Source organism: Melampsora larici-populina, assembly GCF_000204055.1.
Source record: "Melampsora larici-populina 98AG31 unplaced genomic scaffold MELLAscaffold_17, whole genome shotgun sequence".
Taxonomy (NCBI): Eukaryota; Fungi; Basidiomycota; class Pucciniomycetes; order Pucciniales; family Melampsoraceae; genus Melampsora; species Melampsora laricis-populina.
Genome location: NW_006768781.1, coordinates 275,246 through 295,135, shown reverse-complemented (window position 1 = coordinate 295,135; position 19,890 = coordinate 275,246). Strand labels below are relative to the sequence as shown.

The 19,890-nt window shown below is 37.5% G+C and overlaps 3 protein-coding genes across 3 annotated transcripts; 2 read left to right on the top strand and 1 right to left on the bottom strand.

Moving 5' to 3' along the window:
- Positions 1-11,953: 11,953 nt before the first annotated feature.
- Positions 11,954-12,659, top strand: MELLADRAFT_123841 (uncharacterized protein; the record flags this gene model as incomplete). Its single annotated transcript, XM_007409887.1, has 5 exons — positions 11,954-12,077; positions 12,170-12,235; positions 12,318-12,428; positions 12,498-12,563; positions 12,637-12,659. The coding sequence occupies 5 exons, from the start codon at positions 11,954-11,956 to the stop codon at positions 12,657-12,659; spliced, it is 390 nt and encodes a 129-aa protein (XP_007409949.1).
- Positions 12,660-14,352: 1,693 nt separating this feature from the next.
- On the bottom strand, positions 14,353-16,483 carry MELLADRAFT_62960 (uncharacterized protein; the record flags this gene model as incomplete). The annotated part of the gene is made up of 3 exons (XM_007409677.1): positions 14,353-14,585; positions 14,672-16,102; positions 16,186-16,483. The coding sequence occupies 3 exons, from the start codon at positions 16,481-16,483 to the stop codon at positions 14,353-14,355; spliced, it is 1,962 nt and encodes a 653-aa protein (XP_007409739.1).
- Positions 16,484-17,919: 1,436 nt separating this feature from the next.
- Positions 17,920-19,577, top strand: MELLADRAFT_74774 (uncharacterized protein; the record flags this gene model as incomplete). Its single annotated transcript, XM_007409888.1, has 6 exons — positions 17,920-18,003; positions 18,077-18,112; positions 18,199-18,259; positions 18,380-18,872; positions 18,962-19,110; positions 19,208-19,577. The coding sequence occupies 6 exons, from the start codon at positions 17,967-17,969 to the stop codon at positions 19,296-19,298; spliced, it is 867 nt and encodes a 288-aa protein (XP_007409950.1).
- Between the last annotated feature and the right edge of the window lie 313 nt (positions 19,578-19,890).

Here is a 19,890-nt window from a genome sequence, read left to right as displayed (position 1 = left end):
CGATAAACAGGAGAAAAGTCAGGATCACAAGCAGTTCCACGGACAAAGGCAGCGGAAGCATTTCGATAACCAAAGATGTAATTGTCGACGTGATGTATAGCTCCAACACGATTACGCAGATTAGCCGGTCGCTTTTCAGGGTGGACAGTCCAACAGTCATCTCTAGAGTGTTTAGTGAGAGGATTATGAGTGCCTTCAGAACAGAAATTTTGAGTGGAAGTATTACGATTTGAGTTGTTCGAACGATTGTTGAAACGATTACGATTAGTGTTAACAGCATTAGAGAAGGAAGGTGGTTGATCAGATAAACGAGACGTTAGAGCGGTTGCAACATCTGGTCTACTATTTTCAGTACTGTCAGCGTGATGATTGTCGAGAGCGATTAAGACAACGGCGGTAGTTAGAGGTCGTTTGGAATACAAGAGTTCTCTAAAAGTAGCTAAGTTATCAGGAAGTTTATGTACGATGATCTCAGCCAAAAGTCCATTGCCGATATTATTAGTGACATTACAATCAACAAGATCTTTCATTCCCTGGCGTATATCTTTAATAAATTGAGATAAAGATGAAAAAGTAATGCGAAGAAATGATTGAAAGACACGACTCTGACTGGCGGCGTCCGTTGCTTGATAATGAGCTATAATGTCATCCCATAATAAGTTAGGATTTAACATATTCTCAGCGGTTACGAATCTAGCTTTACTAGCTTGATCAATGCGTTGAATGATAACACCAAAAGCTCGTTGTTGCTCTTGAACAAACAATGCATGCTCAGGAGTGTTTTCAGGAGGAATAGTGGGATGAGGAGTGCTAATGAAAAGACCAAGACGGTGTTCAAGCATCCAACCGTACATATTCAAACGCCATTGAACAAAATTGTTCTCGTTTAAGGGCTCTATCGTCGAGTGTTTAGTTCCATCGGAAGTTGACATGACGATGTTCGGTCTGATTTGAAAAAGTGATTTGATATAGTCGAAAAATTGATTGAGCGCTGGGCTCATAACCAATTGCGAGATGGCTATGAGACTTATGAGCAAACCTGTTAGGGAATGCTAGTTAGTAACTAGTAGGAGATAGTTATATCTCAGTGACCGATAAAGAGCAGAACAATACCTGTTAGGGAATGCTAGTTAGTAACTAGTAGGAGATAGTTATATCTCAGTGACCGATAAAGAGCAGAACAATACCTGCTCGAAGTGATGAGTAGAATTGGTAAGATTATTATTAACACACAGCACAAGAATGGAAACAATAATAAGAAGAATAATAACCTGTTAGGGAATGCTAGTTAGTAACTAGTAGGAGATAGTTATATCTCAGTGACCGATAAAGAGCAGAACAATACCTGCTCGAAGTGATGAGTAGAATCGGTAAGGAAAAGAGAAAATACAATAGGTAGTGAAGCACTCTTTATATATACCGAAGACATCACAAGATACGGTCAGATTACTAATAGCATTCACAGCAATGACATCATGAATAAGAGAATAAGAAAGATGATATCATAGCATATGAGACGAGAAAAGAATCTAGTAAGAATAAATAAGAGATTAGATAACCCCAAATATATAGATAAGTTTTTAACTTCAATTCAGGTCAGGGGGTCTTTATGGGCTGAAAAGAGTACCAGACGCATAGGGATTCTCTGTCTGGGGGTTTTTCTGAGAGGCAAAAAAAGGTGACTCTCCTTGGGGAACCCAAGGGGAATGACCTTTTTTTAGAGGCAGCAAAGCCTTTGAAGCTTGAATCAATACCGCAAACGCAGCGCAGCGCAACACAATATGGCCATATTCCATTGTGTTGCGCTTTCTGCGCAATATTCCGCAGCAAAATGAACCGCAATGGCAGATAATTTTTTCTCACTGGGCGTTGCGGTGCGGAGCCAGCGAAATATTTCCGCAATATTTCGGAAATATTTGATTATAATTTCGACGACTGAACGAGAATTGTGTGAAAATAAGAAGAAAGAAAGTAACATAGTAACAAAAAGAAAAGAGACAAGGGATACTACTTTGTTTTGTTTTTTTGAAAAAGGAATACAAGAAGTGTTACTACTTTTTTTTCTTTTTTGCTACACTGCCAATATAGGCTTGAAGAAATTTCGCCGCTTCTGCAAAATCACCATCTGGTATAACTCCCTCCTTTAGCCATGCCTGCGAGCCCACTAGACGCGTCATTGTTCTAGGGAGCATACCGCCTTGTGATGGGGTACAGATGTCGGCCGCCGCCGAGAAAGTCCGTTCGCACGCACACGACGTGGCAGAAACCGACAAGTAATCACGGGCAAGGAGAGCAAGAGTGGGGAACTTGTGTTGATGTTCCTGTAAACGATCAAAAACGTCAGAATATGAAAAGCAAAGATAGTGTGAGAGAAAGAAATAAAACAAATAAAACCCACCTTCCACCAAGCCAAAGGAGTTTGGCCCTTATTGATTGAGCATTTCCCATTCAAATACTCTTCAAGCTCAGAATTAGACTTGTAATTACCAGCGTCTTCAGCTCCAAAGATGTCAAACTCATCAAGTTGGGTTGAAGTCGGTTCATATTCAGTAGGTGGAGTTGACTGTTGCTCCTGTGATTCTTCCAGGCGACTCTTGAAGGCTTCTTCAATCGCCAAATTAGCATCTTCTTCATGTTCAGGGTAAAACTTGTTGAAGAACTTTACTCAAAGGCGAGGGTTGAGGATCGTAGCCAATACGGTACTTTGGCACTCGATCGCTTCGTCGCGGTACTTTGTGAGCCAAACAATCATTTGATCAATTGCCTTTTCAAGGCTTGCGTATTCGATAGATTCAACTTGAAGGTTTTTCAGCTCGCCAATGACCCGCTGGTATTCGGCTAGCACGATACATCCAGTCGGTCCATTACCTTCGACTCGTGCTGTAGCGTCTACAAAAGTCTGGCAGGACATATGGAATGTTAATATGTTGGAATATTGAGAAGATGAAGGAAATACTTACCTTCAATACCTTATTTACTAACTCGACTGCATTCCATTCTGCAGGAGAGATTGTAACCCCCTTGAAAAAGGATGCCTTGCAATCAGCGGCAAGCATCGAGTCAATAACCTGGAGAAACGATGTGAGCAGAAATAATGTGAGCGCATGTGGTTAACAAACACAATGAATGAGAACAAAGAAGAGGAAAACTTACCTCATGTGCATCACACGCCACCTTTCGGCTGTGGTAGTGGCTATTCCACCGTGTCTTGCAAGGTCGCATGAGCATCCTGCCCTTGTATCCCATACGAGTAGAACAAGCCTTGAAATCGCTTCGCCTGGCAGCGCTGCTAGCGATCTGACCGCTAACAGTATCAACCTACATTGCAAATGAATGTTGATCAATCATCAACATTCTTGTTTGCAAAACAAAAATACAAAACAAAGAATAAAAGAAAAAAAATGATAGCACAAGACTTACCTTCACAAGTGCAATACCAACAATATCGTCCTTTTCAACTGCTTGATCTTTGCTTTGATCCTGATTGTCGTCGTCATCGACACCATCAGGCTTTTCAGGTAAGCCGTCATCATCTTCGTCATCGGATTCCTCTTCATTGATTTCAATGCCATCCTCGCCGTTATTCACCTGAAGAGTGGGAATAGGAAGCGGGACGCCGTGTGGGATGGTTGATTTTGCAGTGGAAACCTTTTGACCGAGGAGTTTGAGGCCATGCCCAACTGTGAGGTTCAGTTTATGGGCATAGCAGCGGATGTGATGCGATTTTGAATCCCAAGTAACCGGATTATCGGCCTTTGCAAACATGGCTTCGAGCTCTAGAGCCATTGGATTGTTGTTGCCGCCACTGTCGGTTGTCTGGCATAACATGTAAAAGAGCAAATGACATAATTAGCCCAAATGAAAGATAAAATACAAATAAAAAGTGACAAAGAAGGAAAAAAGAGAGAATAGTGAATGGAATTGAGACTTATCTTGTCATGAAGACCATGTCTTATCAAAAAACAACCAATTGGTCGTGCTAACAGAGCCCCAAAGTGCCTCCATGCGACTAATTTTAGAGTCAGGTGAGTTGATTGATAAGTCCAGTTTTCATCGATGCAATTCGCGGTCGCCCCAATGAATGCATAGCAGTTACCTTTGGTAGTCCACACGTCGTGAACAAGGCAGAATTTACCTTGATTCATCTGTTGAGATACAAATTTGAAATAATATTAATTCAAAATATAAAGCATAAGTGAAAAACTATATTACTTGAAGGACTTACTTTGACAGCATTAATAGCTTTATGGTGCAGTTCTGAATAAAGAATGACAGACTGCTGTGCTGCCCACGTCCTTGATCGTACCACAGCACCTCGATTTATGGAATTGAAAGCTGCTCGAAGGGCCGGGTCTTCAAATCGAGCCCAAGGAAGGGCGTGTCGCACGAGCCACATGACCAACAGCATGTTTACCAGCTCGACTGTAAACGTGGGTCCACTGACAAACGCTGCTAAAGTACCTTTGTCGTTTTTTTCGGCCGACTCCTGCTTTTCTTGATACGAATGAGGAAGCTCCATGCCGGCGGCAATGGCCTTGTGTCGCATTTTGCACACAGGGCGAGTCGCACTGCCGTTGCGATGGCCCCGTAAATTGAAGTACGAAGTCCCAGTTTTATCACCGGTAAAACTCTTGTGACAAAATTTACATTTGTACAAGCGGCCCTAAAAAACGGAACAAGCGAGTTAGTGAGTTGTAGTGAGTGAGAAACAACTGAGTTACTTACTACCGGTGGTTCAAAATAGTCAAGAAGGTCCTTCACATCGTCAGTCCGAGGCTCGTGTTCCTGTTCACAGGGTTCTTTGGTGGATTTGATGAACTCGATCTCGCCGTCTGACTGTTGTTCCACATCCACGCCGTGTGGTACCTCATAGACCTAGTGATGAAAAGAAAAATATCAAAAAGACGAAATATATGAAACAGAATCAGATGAAAGAAAAAGTGAGACTTACACCATCTGGCTTCGATGTTGGTGCATTCGATTTCTTCTTTTTTTGAGATGTGGCGCCTGAGCGTGATGGACTTCGTGATGATGACCTGGTACGCTTGCTACTTGAAGACCGAGTCTAGAAGTAGGAGACAGATAATATAACGGTCAGTTCTCCAAACTAATCTCAAATAACAAACATCTAGACTTACCTTTCCCTTTGCTTTTGGAACTGGTGTTGTTTTTTTACTAACGGGGGGTCTAGGTGAAGCAGGTCGATGAGAAAGGTTGTTGGGTGATTCATCGGCAGGAGTGGTTTGTCAAGTAACGGCAGTACGCGAGTCGGTTGGGGTACTGATAAACCCTGGCTGTTTACGAACAGGGCTTGCCGGGCGAAGTGTTCTAGTACTAGAAGAACCTGGGACTTGGAGCCTACTTTGGGATGGGGTTTGGGAGAGTGGCATAATTGAACTTGAAATAGATAAAGAAACAATTGATCAGAGTTGATTCAGTTTGAAGAAAGAGAAATGGGATGATAAAAAAACTCACCCTCTATCAAGACTGGAAAATTGAATCGAGATCGAACCACAAATCGGCCACAGATGCTTCCAGGGGCGGTTGTCGAATGATGCCATCCAGGGTGAAACGCCACCTTCCATATTGGGAAGGATTGGGTCGTGCGTGGTGGAGGAGTCGTGTGGAAGTTGTGTTTACTGAGTGGGGTGGATGGCTGCCTGGTCGAAGGGTTTTCCTCCGCAATTACCGATATATTGCGAATAAAACCGAAATTTTGTTGCGGTTGAAAAAAACCGGATTTTTCAGCCCCGGATTGCGGTGCGCTGACCCCGCTATATATTGTGGGGTCATTGCGGGGCCAAAAACCGCAACGCAACCGCACCACAACCACTATATGTTGCGGTGCGGTTGCGGTATTGCTTGAATGATGGTACAAGAAATGAACAGTTTGAATAGAGGAATTGTGCGTAAAAGGTGTACAAGATGGAAAATATAAGAGAAAATTGGAATTTGATTACAAGAGGAGCATTTAAAGGAAAACCTTTAGAACAGTACAAGTGACCAAATACACAATACCAGTCTTTCAGACAAACAAGTGCCTCTACTGTACAGTCCCCTCCAAGTGGTTTACATAATCATTCAAGTTCTGCAGCGGCAAGGCCGGGGCCTGTCGCAAACCTGATGATTACAAATCCTAGGCGTGGGGATGTGTACCAGTGGCAAGACAGTTTTTTGGGGGAATAAGATGGCCTTTGCCTTACTGAACACTTGTTCAGAAGAAGCACTGGCAGCCAGGATTTACATATATCACCTGGCCCTGCAAGATACAATAGGATAGGCTGGAGCTTGGCCTTTCCTATACTGAAGGACATCAGCATGCATATCCACATTCATCTCTCTGAGGTAACAGTTCAATTTTCTGCTAAATAAAGTTTGGGTAATTTTATTACCAAATATCTCTTTGTCTAAGCAAAATCATTTCTTTGGTAGATGTGGTGATCAGTTTATAGGATCAATCAAGAAAAACTAAAAAATAATTATATCATTATTAGAAGATTTAAAGCTTTTAAGGCAAAGTTGTGTTTTTTTCATATTTTTATTATTTCATTGTACATTGATTATAAATCAGTCTTATGTCATCATCAGTTATTTAAATTATAATTATGCAATTTAACATTAAGGGGTGTCAAGTTTGAATTTTTACAACAAAAAAACTATGAGACAGGAAAGTTTTTATGTTTTAGATGTAGAAAAACTGTTCCAAGTGTTTATCATCGCTTGTAAACCACAATCAAGGATTTTTTACTTTTTTGCATCAATCTTCCACAAGGTAATGAGAAAACTGCTGGTAAGAGGATGCAAGGTTGTCCTTGCATCCACTATCAAGCACACCTCTTTCCAAGAGCAAAACAGTCAAATTTAAGTTTTCAAAGCTATGTTGTAAACTTATCTGTTTACGTTTATGCGAGAACAGGATAGATAAAACTTTCCCGTTCTTGCAAATTTTGCGTAAATTTATGCTACGACGGGAAAGGTTTTTATGGTTTTTACCGTAAAAAAATTGAACTTGACACCCCCTATTATTGAATCATTATTAAAAAGAAGAAAGAAAAAGAAAATCATAAAAAAGTCAAAAAATGTAGGTATCACTGTAAACATCATTCAACTTCCCCAAATTGTAAGAGGAAAATGATTAATAGTACAGTTTGTCATAAAAGAATCTAATACTGCACACCTGGGCCATTTCACCCACACTACATATGTGCAGCAAGCTAAGTCAATAGTTGGCTATCATGTACATACAGGTCTGCTCAGTTTTTTGCCCTCCAGCAGAAATAAATCACATGTTATACCACATGTAACTTTTTTGACTTTGAAAAAATTGTGCCCAAAATTTACTACATATAATTCTGTAGGTGCTCAGGCAATATTGTTGAAGCTATTTCTTAGTAACAGAAAGGGTGTTACATGCAGTTGAGTTGATGAGATTACACCAAAACATTGAGTCAGTGTATGTAGTCAATCTTTGGAATGCTTTTTTTGATCTCAAAAAAGTTACAGCATGTATTACATATGAATAACTTATCCTGATGAGCAGAAAGCTGAGCAGAACTGTATGTACATGGTAACCACATATTCACTGAGCCTGCTACACATATGTAGTGTGGGTGTTATGGCTCAGGTGTGGAGTGATAGATCATTTTATGACAAATCATACTCCCAGTCACTTTTTCCTGCCCACTTGGGGAAGTTGAATAATGTTTGCAGTGTATAAAGGTTGAAAAATGGTTTTTAGGTTATCAATATGAGAGTTAAAGTTTCAGAAAGGTTTTATTATGAAAGTGGATGGCCACACTAGTCAGCAACAACTTCAATCATGGATATTGATAAGGGAGGAGTCAAGTTATTCAATAAACAAGGATACTACAGGATTAATTCATGTGTAGTGATGTCATTGAGGGATTTATGGTGCCAAAAAACTTTGAAAGTGTTTTTAGATTTATTCTTACAAATGAAATGATCAAGGACTATCTCATGATAGAAGAGAAATCAATATTAGAAGAGACAAGAGGTGAAAATGGTTACAATCTGTTGAAATTGAAGGTTTTCAGCTGATTACATATGTCAAAACTTGTCAGATCAGGATGAGTGATAGTTCATTTGAAGCAGAATACCTTATTTCATAAATCACAGCCTTTAACTCAATTGTAGCAGAGATTTAGTGAAAAATTTATAAGGAAACAAAGAAAATGGTGTCAATTTTGACTTTTGCACTTACCACCCACTTTGGTAACCGTTGTGTGACGTGTGCGACCAACTGCGCACCACCAAAAAGTTGCACTGATTTTTGGTGGCATATGTGACCAAAAAAACCAATTTGGTAAACCAAAATGCGACGGAAGACGCACACACATCTTTGCACATATGTGCAAAAATTGTGCGCATTCTTGAAAACGACTCAAAGCTGTATATTTTCACATTAATGCAACTGCAACTTTCCATCGCTCTCTCTTTCAACCCATCACTCTCCCTCTTTGTCTTACTTCACCAAATTTCATCCTTCATTACCACCAAAAAAATCAATTTCTCAATCCCTGAACTCCATTCACTTCAAATAATGGATCCTCTAAACAACCTCAATCTTGACATCACCTTTTCAATCTTGATATGGCCATTATTTTGTCTATTGGAACAATCAATATTCTCATTCAAACTTACTATCAACCTTCTTTTATTGATCCCAAGTTCCTTGTTTTCCTTCAAATCACAAATCATTTCTTTTATCTCAACTCCTCGAGTGGTATCCAATCATTTGAGTGTTGGATTGTATAAATTTGTCTCTCGCTTATTACATATTATCAATCTGATTTGAAATGGTCAATTTTAAAGATGTTTTGCTTCTGATGCAATAGATGATAAATGATACAAAAAAGCTTTAAAGTTCCTGGAAAATTAATCAAATGGAAAAATGGCATGAGTCTCTTGGGTTTGAATGATTCAAGTCAAAAAGCAATGATGTTGTGGCGTTGAAGGGCAATCAATAGGGTGATGTTAAGACCATTCGACTGCTTTGGCCATCATCAAAGTTGATGACCTCGTTTACCAGTCAGTGAAAGGCGTTATTGATCTCAATAATGCTGAATTCTGATCACATATCACATTGTATCTGTTTACCAAACGTTTCCAAGAAGTGGAGTGTTGTGTGTTTTTATACATACACACACAATGAGAAAATTTCTCATTGTGATGCAAAAGTCGCATTAAATTATTAATGCGACTTTTTTTGCTGAAGTGGGTGTACAACATACACACATGTACCAACATTTACATGACAAAAAGCTTATTTTCTCAGTCTCTACAACTCAATAACTTATTCATCACACATCAGAGGTTGTTTATAATGGCGCAATAAATTATCAGTATCAAAAGAGCTATAAAATGAGTTATAGTAATCCAAAAATGGACAACTTTACAAAAAGATTGTAATTCTAAAAATGGTTTTCAGCTATGGATCTTAGGAAAAAATCACCTGTATTCATCATAAGAAGATCTATTCATCATTTTTGAATATAAATTCATCAATTTCACAGAATCACGTCACACATCAATAATAATGACATCATAAGGTTACATCAGAGGGATTTTGTTAGATTTTGAGGGATGTTGTTGGTTTTTGAAGTTGTTAATCATTGTATTGGTGTTATGTATTATCAAATGGAGGATTTGGGGTGTTGTTGTCCCCAATTTTTTCTTTATCATTTACAACATTACCATTTTGTTTATTATCATGAACTTATTTTAATAGTACCTGGTCACTTAAATGCACCCTTTATTATAGCTACAAAGAGAAATTTACTTCAGTGTTGTAGTGTTTGTGAATTATAAAGTCTTTGGGAATGATATCAAAAGGATATTAGGAGGTTTCAAGTTTGTTTATTTTTTGCACAAAATTTACGAATTCAGACAAGTTCTTCGTAAAAAAATTATGCATAAAACCAAGGTATTTTTAATTCGGGACACCTAAAAAGGTGTCCCGCTTCAAAAATTTACGCATAGTTTACAACAACGGGTAAGTTGTTGTAGCGTAAAAATACGTAAAAATCTTTAACTTGAAACCCCCTATTGCACTTTTTTCTTTTAGTTATCAGATTGGCAGTTCTCCACAGATGGATGACAAAGGAGTCGTTCAAAGACCCATTGGACTTTGATTGTTCAAGATTGATTTGGGGAATCCCTGGGTTTCCCCGTTCCCCGTCCCAGGGGGGTTTGACTTTGGGAGTCCCAAAACTTTGGGGAAGGGGCAAGGTCTTAGCCGGCTCTCTGCCTCCGCAATGTTATGACTGGCTACGGGGTCTGGGGACGTGGGACAGAGGAGAAGGACTTTCTAGCTTGGTATGAGTATTGTAGCGTGAGGATCAAAGCAATGTACAACAGGGACTCTAGTATAGTGAGATCTGGTCTGTGCCTGTCACGTGTTGTGACATCCCATGATCCGTGAAGTGGGATCATAACACGCAACCCTTCAAATGCTCTCAAAATTTCTGTAGAGCTGAATTGCTCTCGCCATGCGTCTGGGATACATCAATGTTAAACTTTTCCCTTTTAAACCAGGTAACAAACCATACAGAGCTAACCAAACACTAATAATGAAAGTTTTAGAAGAACTCAAAAGAGGTTCCACCGCAGCCATTTTCCAATCAAGGACGGCACATAGCCCACTTAATAAACACTTGTTTAAACAAAATCCAACTCCTTCTCCTTTATGTGATACATGTGGGATAAAGGAAAATACTCACCATTTTTTACTATATTGCAGGAAATTCTCAAAGGCTTGCAAAGCTATGAGAAATAGTCTAAAAGAAGAAAACATCAAACTGAAATGGAACAACTCAATCAGTTTACTTGGCATTCCCAAGGCTTTTCCACCTCTTGCAAAATTCATCTTCAAAACTAAACACTTTGTACATTTCCATTCATATCTACAGGACCGGGACCAAGGGGATTGGCCGCAGAGCAAAGGGCGAGTTGTCACGAGATGAAAAAGATAAATTCAAAAACACCAGCTGATAAATGCTCACGTAACTCGGCTCGATTGAAAAACATCAGAAACAGTGTACTGTTAAAGCTTGTTGCAGAGTTTGGCGGATACTACCGTCAAGACAGTTTTAATGAAAACTCAACTATTGTTGTTGTTCTTCTCAACAAACATATCCACCAAATTCCCAAATTGGGGTGTGCTTGCACATTGGTGTGAATGACAAATAGATACCCTATGCACACTGGATGATTTTTTGAAAAAATGAACAAATCTCAACATCAAGTGACAACAACATCCTTTGCTCCAACTAGATGGCTGTTTTCTCCAAGGTGAACTAGTTCATACTGTTTTAACTTGTTCTATGCAATAAATCCCAATCCACTTAAAAAAATCACATTGACGGTTAAGTTTAGAGCTCGCCGTACATCTGGCACACTTTTGCCGGACACTGTGATTCAGGAAGGAAATTTGGCTTTTCCGGACAAGCTCGCGCGGAGAGGGCTTTGTTGAGTTAAAGAAGCAGCTGACCAGTTTCACCTTCTTCCATATCCAGATTTTGATTTATTTCTTGCGGATGGTCCGGAGAATTGAAAGATTTCGTTTCCTGTTCTCCGCATTGGGTAGAAGTTTAACCCTTCATCTCCTTAGATAACATGCTTGAAGGAAAAATCGTTCAGCCATTTGATGACCAGTCCACACTTGCACAGTCACTTGTCCACTTGACCTCGCACAAAGCCAGAAATATTCTTTGAATTTCTTTTGTCAACGGCTTCATAATTGATCATGAAATCAGGAGGCTAAACAAGCGCTCCACTTCGTTTTTCCGGTTGATGGACGAAAGACGTCCTCATTCACGAGAATAAAACGCGAACCTCATTTGTCTCTGATTTCCACCCTCATAAATTATCGTACACCTCTTGATCTTTACATCAACTCCGCCATCGTTCTTCTTTCTCACTTTTTTTTACCAACATGTTTCACCATTCGGTTCTCAAGGTTCTTGTGTTACTCTCTACATTTTTTCTGTGCACATTTGCAAACTCGATCTCGGTCGATTGTCGTTACGCATATGGAGGCAATGATGGTGGTTTCACCTGTAATTGGCACTTGGATTTTGTTCCTTTTCCATTTTTGAACGATATTTCATCAAACAGTGTTAACTGATTCTGTCTCTTCTGACTTTCAAAGCTTGCCAGTCTGGTGATTCTGCAGACACCCAACACGCTTGTCAGGTGAACAGTTGTTACAGTGGCAGTAAGTATCTTCAAGAAGAGTATAACTTATTAGTCCTCATAAGAAAACTGAAAACTTATGATTGAACATTCGGTAAATCTAGAAAACCAATGGGTCAATATTGACAAATGTGTGTTGGAGGACTCAAGCAATCAGAATTCCAGCCAACAATCGTGTAAAGATTACATGTGGGAGGATGATACTCGAACGTTTAGTGCGTAGCCGTCATAGATAGCACACTTCAGCCTTTTATTGACCTTGGCATGTGGTTCGATTTTTTCAGGTTGTACTAACCTCAAAGATCAAACCTTTCACTGCAGCTCGACACCAGAGAAAATCGCATACATCAGTAAGTCCAATCCAAAACACTATAAGATTTTTACGTCATTAGCATTAACGAGAGAATTTTGGTGCTCTTGCAGAATGTGGGATTTGCAACCCATAGGTTGTGCAACACATTGGGTGAATGATTCTTACCAAGTCACATTCAAGTCATCACGTTAAGGTGTGAATGTTGAACTAACTACGAATTCTGTCTAAAGTTTTCTTGTTTGAAATCTCCACATGTGCAACAAAAGACTTCAAAGAGATCATCAACCCAACAATACTTGTCTGATGATGACTTGAAGCCAAACTTGTTCCTCTATGTATCTACTTTGCTGTGCTACTTCAAAAACATGTCATCTCTTTTCCTCGTCTACTTATGTATTTATTCCATGGCATCAATAAGACTCTGAACACAAGGAATTTGACTTGAGAAAAAAATGATTCATCTTTAAAGTCTTTTCTATGAGCTGGGAATTGACATACCAGACCTTTGAGTGACATTTTGTCATCCTCTAATCTCTCTGTCCTCAGTTGATCAATTCTTGTTGTTTAAAGCCACAAAACCTATGCAACCTGAGAATTTTCTGTTTGAAACTTCTCAGCCTGCGTCCATTTCAAAAGACAATCTTTTACAACTTGTGTGACTCAACTTGAGGAAATCAGAAATGTCAATGATTGTCTTCTTGTAATCTGTTTACCACACAAAGTCATTTAGTAACAGTTGGTATACACATAAAATATAGATTTCATGCTTCCAAAAGTCTTTACAAGATACAATATATGATCAAGATAAACTTCAGTTGATCATGTATTTGGATTCACTTTGAACTTGTCAATTACCACCAAATTACTTTGACCTACTTTGATACATACATCTTGTTTGCTTTCTCTCATCAACTTCATCAATTCCAAAGATGAAAGTGGTCACAACCAAATCAAATTATAAAGTTTCAAACTAAGTAACAATCATCAACCCATATATATATATTAATTTTTCATTTCCTTTAACCTTCTATATCATCACATAAAATTCAAGAATAATTCAAACCAAAGTAAAAACCCCAAAAGAAGAACAAATCTAAAACTATGATCTATTAAAATCTTGCTAGTAACTCTAAGGGCGCGTTCACTTAAGCAAATTCTGGTGAGAAATCACATTCTGCAAAATTTAAAATGTCTATTTGGTGGGGCATGTTACATTTTTGCATTAAAAAATTTACAGAATGTGATTTCTGGTCCGAAATTCCTTAAGTGAACGCGCCCTAAGCTTATTTCATCATCATCATTCAATCTTTGTTTCTCTATGTAATCCAAAACATATGATAGGACATATCTAATCAAAATTAAAAACATTATAATCTTTCATCATCATCATCATCAAATCAATCAATAAAAGAAAAAGAAAAAACCCCGTTTTGAAACAAACAAACAAAAAAAGTCAAGGAATGAAAGAAAAAATCTATACTTTTATTTATTAATTTTTTGTTTCTTTTGATTGATTAATTAAATTTTAAAGATAAAACTTTTCAAAAAAAAAAAAAAGTAAAAAAAAAAAACTATAATGCAATCAAAATGAAAAGCAAAAAAAAAAGATTAAATTGAATTGTATCAAGCCCCTCCCCCCCCCCCAAAAAAAAACAGAAAAAACATATTTTTAATTGTTTTTTTATACAACAAAAAAAGATTGTTTATTACAAAACACCCAAAAAAACCAAAAAAAAAAGTTCATCATTTTTCATATCTTTTTTTCCATTATTTCATCCACCATTTCTTTTCTTCGAGTGAGGGGGAGGGGGGTCAAGGTTATCTTTTCAACCATGATAATCTCTCAACATTCTTTTAAACCTAGCACATTCATCTATGACTTCTTGGGTCATCATTAACGATTTTTGATTCTCTTGTTGATCGGTTTCTAAATTGGTTTGTAAGCTTTTAAGTTCAATCGAATATGTATTCAAAATCGTTTCTTTCGTAGATTGTAATGAATTCAATGTAGATTCTAATGATGATAATGCACCTGAACGTGATGCATGTAATTTAGCCACTATTTCCAAGAAAAAACAATCATTAGCTTTGGAACGAGAACTCTTTTTTCATGATCAAAGTGAACTTCAAAAAAGAAACACAAACATGTATTATACTTCAATCTAGATTCTTCTAATTCTTTTCTATGTTTTTCTTCTAATTTGTTCATATCTGATTTCAATCCAATCACATCTCTTTTCCAACCATCCGAAAGAGATTTAACACCGGATTTAACTGCTTCATATTGAACCTCAGCACGATCTCTTCTTCTAATAGATTCTTTCAAAACCTCTTCAGTCTCTTTCGTCATTTTCTTCATACTCGAATCAATTTCTTTTTTTTCTACTTTCAAAGTACTCAATTCAGATTCCGATTTCTTAATTCGTTCCATGAGTTCAGATACCGTTCTTTCCTTTCTAGCTAACATCTTACTCAAGCCTTCATTCTCTAATCTTAACCTTGACATCGATTCTTTTAAATCTTCTGTTTGTCTCGTTAAACTTTCTACCGTTCTTTGTGATAATCTAAGTTGTGATTTAGATTGATCTAAAGCTGTTCTAGCATAAAGTAAATCAGATTGTAAATTCGTAATCACCCTTCCTGTATTACCTCCATTCTTATCAGTGCCATGTGAAGAATGATGAATCATCGCTCCTCGATCTCGACCTCCTCCTGATCCGAAAAACGGGTTGCCTCGTGATTGTCGACTTGAACTTGAGGTTTGGTTTGTAGGTCTATGATCTGTCGTAGATCCAACAGACGAACGTGATTCACGTCCAGGTGAAAGACATACCGGACCTCCTCCTGATTCATCTAATGTTTGTAAAGAAGGAATCCTACGGTTCACTCGTCTTCTAGGTACAGGATTAGATGGTGAAGTGACATGAGATGATTCGAGATCCGTTTCAGGTTTTTCATGTGGTCCTTCTGACGTATATTCTGATGTGTTTTCATCATCTTCAGTCGTGATCCGACCTGCTGTATCACCCGCTAAGACCCTACCCATCGAAACAGCACTGATAGGTATCCTACTAAGCCCTCGAACATCTTCAAGTGTTTGATGATTAGGATTGGTAGATGAAGAAGTACTAGAGTTTTGACTAGTTTTCAGATCATCTTGAGTTGAATGATTGGGTTGAAGTGGTACCCAATTCCCTCTTTCATCTTTAATATAACCACTATCAGAAGTAGGAAAGCCAGAATCAGGATTCAAGAACGCTCCAGAAGGTTGAACCAGACCAGGAGCCGTTACAAGTCGAATGGAAAGTCCTTCTTCGGTTTGGTCGATAGTATGACTACTAGCACGTTTTCGAGGACTTTGAGAACGAGAAGATAGTTTATGACGAGGTGAAGGTGTAAGAGTTTGAGATGAATTAGAAGTTGACATATGAGATGATTGAGAATGATGAGTACGTTTTAAAGTAGAAGGTGTATGAGTCCTACTTGAAGAATGATTTGAATCTTGATTTGAAGATTTTCCTTTGGCTAAACGTAATTCAGCTTGAAGTTTTGCAAGTTGTTCTTTAAGCATATTGACTTTGAAAGATAAAAAAAGAAAGTGAGAAAAGTTAGTCAACAAGAGAAAGTGAATGAATTGATTTGAAAGAGATCATGAATACCTTCTTGAGAGTTTGTTGAATCTGAGGTGAGAGTGAGATCTGAGATAGGTTGAGATAAAGAAGCAGTAGAAGTTGAGATTGAATTTGAAGTGTTATGACGATTTGATGAAACAGGTGAAGGACGAGGTGCAGGAAATGGGATTCGAGTATTATGTTGAGAGATCGGTCTAGATTTAGGTGTTAGATTTTCAATGAGTTGATTTGAATTTCTTCTTTCATATGGTGAAGATGGAGTTGAAGTAGCCGTAGCAGTAGCCGTAGCAGTAGTAGCAGCAGCAGATATGGAGGAAGGTGTCATGATTGATTGATTGAAGATCTTCAGTTGAAGTTGAAGTTTGTTTGATTATGAGATTAAGAAAGAGTGTAAGACTGAAGTCGTTGATAATTCACTTGAAACTTCACTTCAGACGAGTCAAGACTATCATTTCTCAATGGGAAAATCAAAAGGTTCATGAAAGAAAAAAACAGTTAATTTTCACTACTCATACATATTCAGCTTGCTAATTAGTCTAAAATAGTCTAAAATATCATTCAATTTCATTTCATTCTACCACTACCAATGCCATCCAATCAACTTCTCAATTCTCATTCTATTCTCCTTTCAATGAATGCTAAAATGGTGATAATCCAAGCTATTCATCAAATCAATCTAAACTGATCTCTATATGTAAATAAATATCTATCACAATGAACCTTCTGATGTAGTGACCCTTATAAACCCTTGAGAAATTCCAAACCCTACCAACTTGAGCAATCCCTGATAGAAAAAATACATTCCAAGTGTTGCATTCCAAGTAGAACAACTTCGATGATAAGTATGCATGAGGTATCTAAACTTGACCTCACCTGATTTTAAAGGAATGACCATAGAGTTGAATCTTTGGATCTAAAGCTCTCCTCTTGACCTCTATTCTCAATCCAATCATGGTGAGATTCCTAAACTTCTAAATCCAACAGTTTAACTCATAATCAATCCAATCAGTTCATCACTTCCTATTTCAACAAAGAAGGGGTTTTTTCCCTGAAATCTCATTGTGGTGCAGCAAACCAAGAGTTTGTTTCTTTACCATTCTGGAGTTTACCAAACTCATTCACAGTTGGAAGGCCCAGAGTTCACACAGAGAATTACTCATTAAGATCCTCATGCCACATCAATGACACTCCTTTTATATTTGCAAAAATAAAATGTTGAGAAATGTATCCAAATCATGGCTCTTCATACATTCCATTGCCATTGTCATTGCCAAAAAAACTTTCATCTGATAAGATTTCAAATCCAAACAACAATTTATCAATACCTCTGAATTCCAGTGAACTTGAAATGATCATTATCAATGAGAGGGTTCAAATATATATGTAGAATGGTACAAGAATATAATGAAAAAATTTCAAAGGGTGAGATGGACAATTCACTGCAAGTCTTTCAATTCTTCACTAATCTTATCTGGAAATACTTAAAAAATTGGTGATGGTGATATTGTTTTAAAGCTTGATCAATCATGATGTACTATCAGACATTCCCAACATAACATTTTGCCAATCAAGTTTTAAGCTAATAAAGCTTGGCAACAGCAACACAGCCTCCAAAGCAAAGGGCCATTATCCGAAGGATTCTCGGATCCCGACCTTCGGTGTCAAGATTAAGAACGACTTAACATTTTAGGGAAACTGCTGAAGCATCCATAACGTCATCTATTACCACCTCTGAATCTTAACCACGCATTCAGCTCATTCAGCTCACTCATCAATTTATCAAACTTCACAAGAACTAAACCAAAAAAATGACTTGGCTCAATACCCTAGCAAGCTGTGGGATGGGTGAGTCGTTTTACTCTTCTACTTAATTATTCTCTGCCCAAGCTTATAAATATCTGTCGCGTTGGTCCATCAGCCATAGGTCCACCTCTGGTTTATTTAGATCAATACGGTTTGTTAAACTTTTTACTTTTCTTTAATCTGAAAAACAAACCTATATAAGAAAAACTAAAAGTTTTGGTTTGAATCATTATGTAGTTTCTATACTCAAAAAACGTAATTCAGATGGATTCTCCAGAGAAATCTGTGGTGTACTTTTGTGCGTGTAATTTTTTTTACTTTATTCCGTTCAAAAACTTTAAAAAGTTGTTTTTTTGGTTTGATTTGAAACTAATGAAAATTTCTTTTTTGAAAACATCAAAATTTTACAAGTTTATAGAATCTCTAATATTACAAGAATCTTTTATTGGTTAGGAGAAAGATTTGAAATTGGATTATTAATTCAATCAATCTTAATGATTTTAGCACAACTTGGATTACTTCAAATTTGTCTAAGATATGCAACTAATCCATCTCCAACAACAACAACATCGAGATCAAGATCTAGAGAAAACAATTTAGGATCTCCATCATTAGAACAACAATCACTTATACGAAATGAATCGATACCAGAAGACCTTCCAAGTCCGATTGGCATCAGTAATCTAGCCTCAACCGCAGAAGAGATGCCAGAACCTATCTCAAGTTCATCATCCCAAGAATCGATTCGAACCAAGTATTGTTGTAATCTTTGGAATTGGAGTTCGTTTGGATTACACTGTGAATTCCTTGCAGTCTTGGTCCTCGTCCACGTGATCTTCTTTTTGATTTTACACAACTATCGTTGGTATGTTGAGACTACTGGTTATATTGCCTTAGGTTTGGAAAGTACGGTGAGTTAAAGCTTTCATCACTCCATTTCGGTTCGCTTGATTCTTTCATAAGTTTACTACTAACATGATCCATAACCTCTTTCACATAGTTACCTATCCCACAACTCATCACCAATTATCAACGTAAATCACTCGTAGGATTTCGAACATCTGTCTTATTAGGTTGGTTAGTAGGAGACGGCTTCAAAACCATATACTTTTTTCTTCAACCCAACAATAGTCTTCAATTCAAAGTATGGTAAGTCACTTATCCTTTTCTTTAGCTTTGATGACTTTCCATTTCAGATCTCAAGAAATCTGAAACTTGATTCTTTCTTTTTACTTATGTTCTGTAGTGCAGTCTTTCAACTTTCGATTGATTTCTTAATCCTTTTTCAAGCTTTGATTTATCGAAACCAAACTAAAAGAGATCTAGAACTCAATTAAACATTTTATCAACATCAAACCATCATCATCCTTGTTGTAAAAAAACAAAATTCGATTGCTTCAAAAATCACTTTCAGATCAATTTACAATCTATATCTTGATTTTCATATCATCATAGACCACATCACATATTTGTATTCTTAAAAACTTGATTCATTCTGCAGTTTCTTTATTTTTCTGATATTCTTACATATATTGTTCTATATAGGCTAAGGCTGAAGGGGGGTTTTCAAGGTGGCAGTGTAGATGAATGTGTCAATATGATCTTTGTTCATCTTTGATGAGAGCATCATCCAAAATGAGGCATCACACAACACACACTGCGAACATAATGTATTCTTCCGAGGTGAAAAATGATTACATTTATTTCACAAAATGATTACAAATGCATTAATTCTGCATTAATTCTGCATTTTTCTGCATTAATTCTGCATTATTAATCATTTTGTGCATTAATGTCAATCATTTTGTGCATTAATGTCAATCATTTTTCCCCTTGGAAAAGTACATTATTTTTGCAGTGACATGAATATCACCCGAGGACTCGGGGCGACGCTGTCAATCTCCATTGTGCCCTTTAATAAAGCGAGTG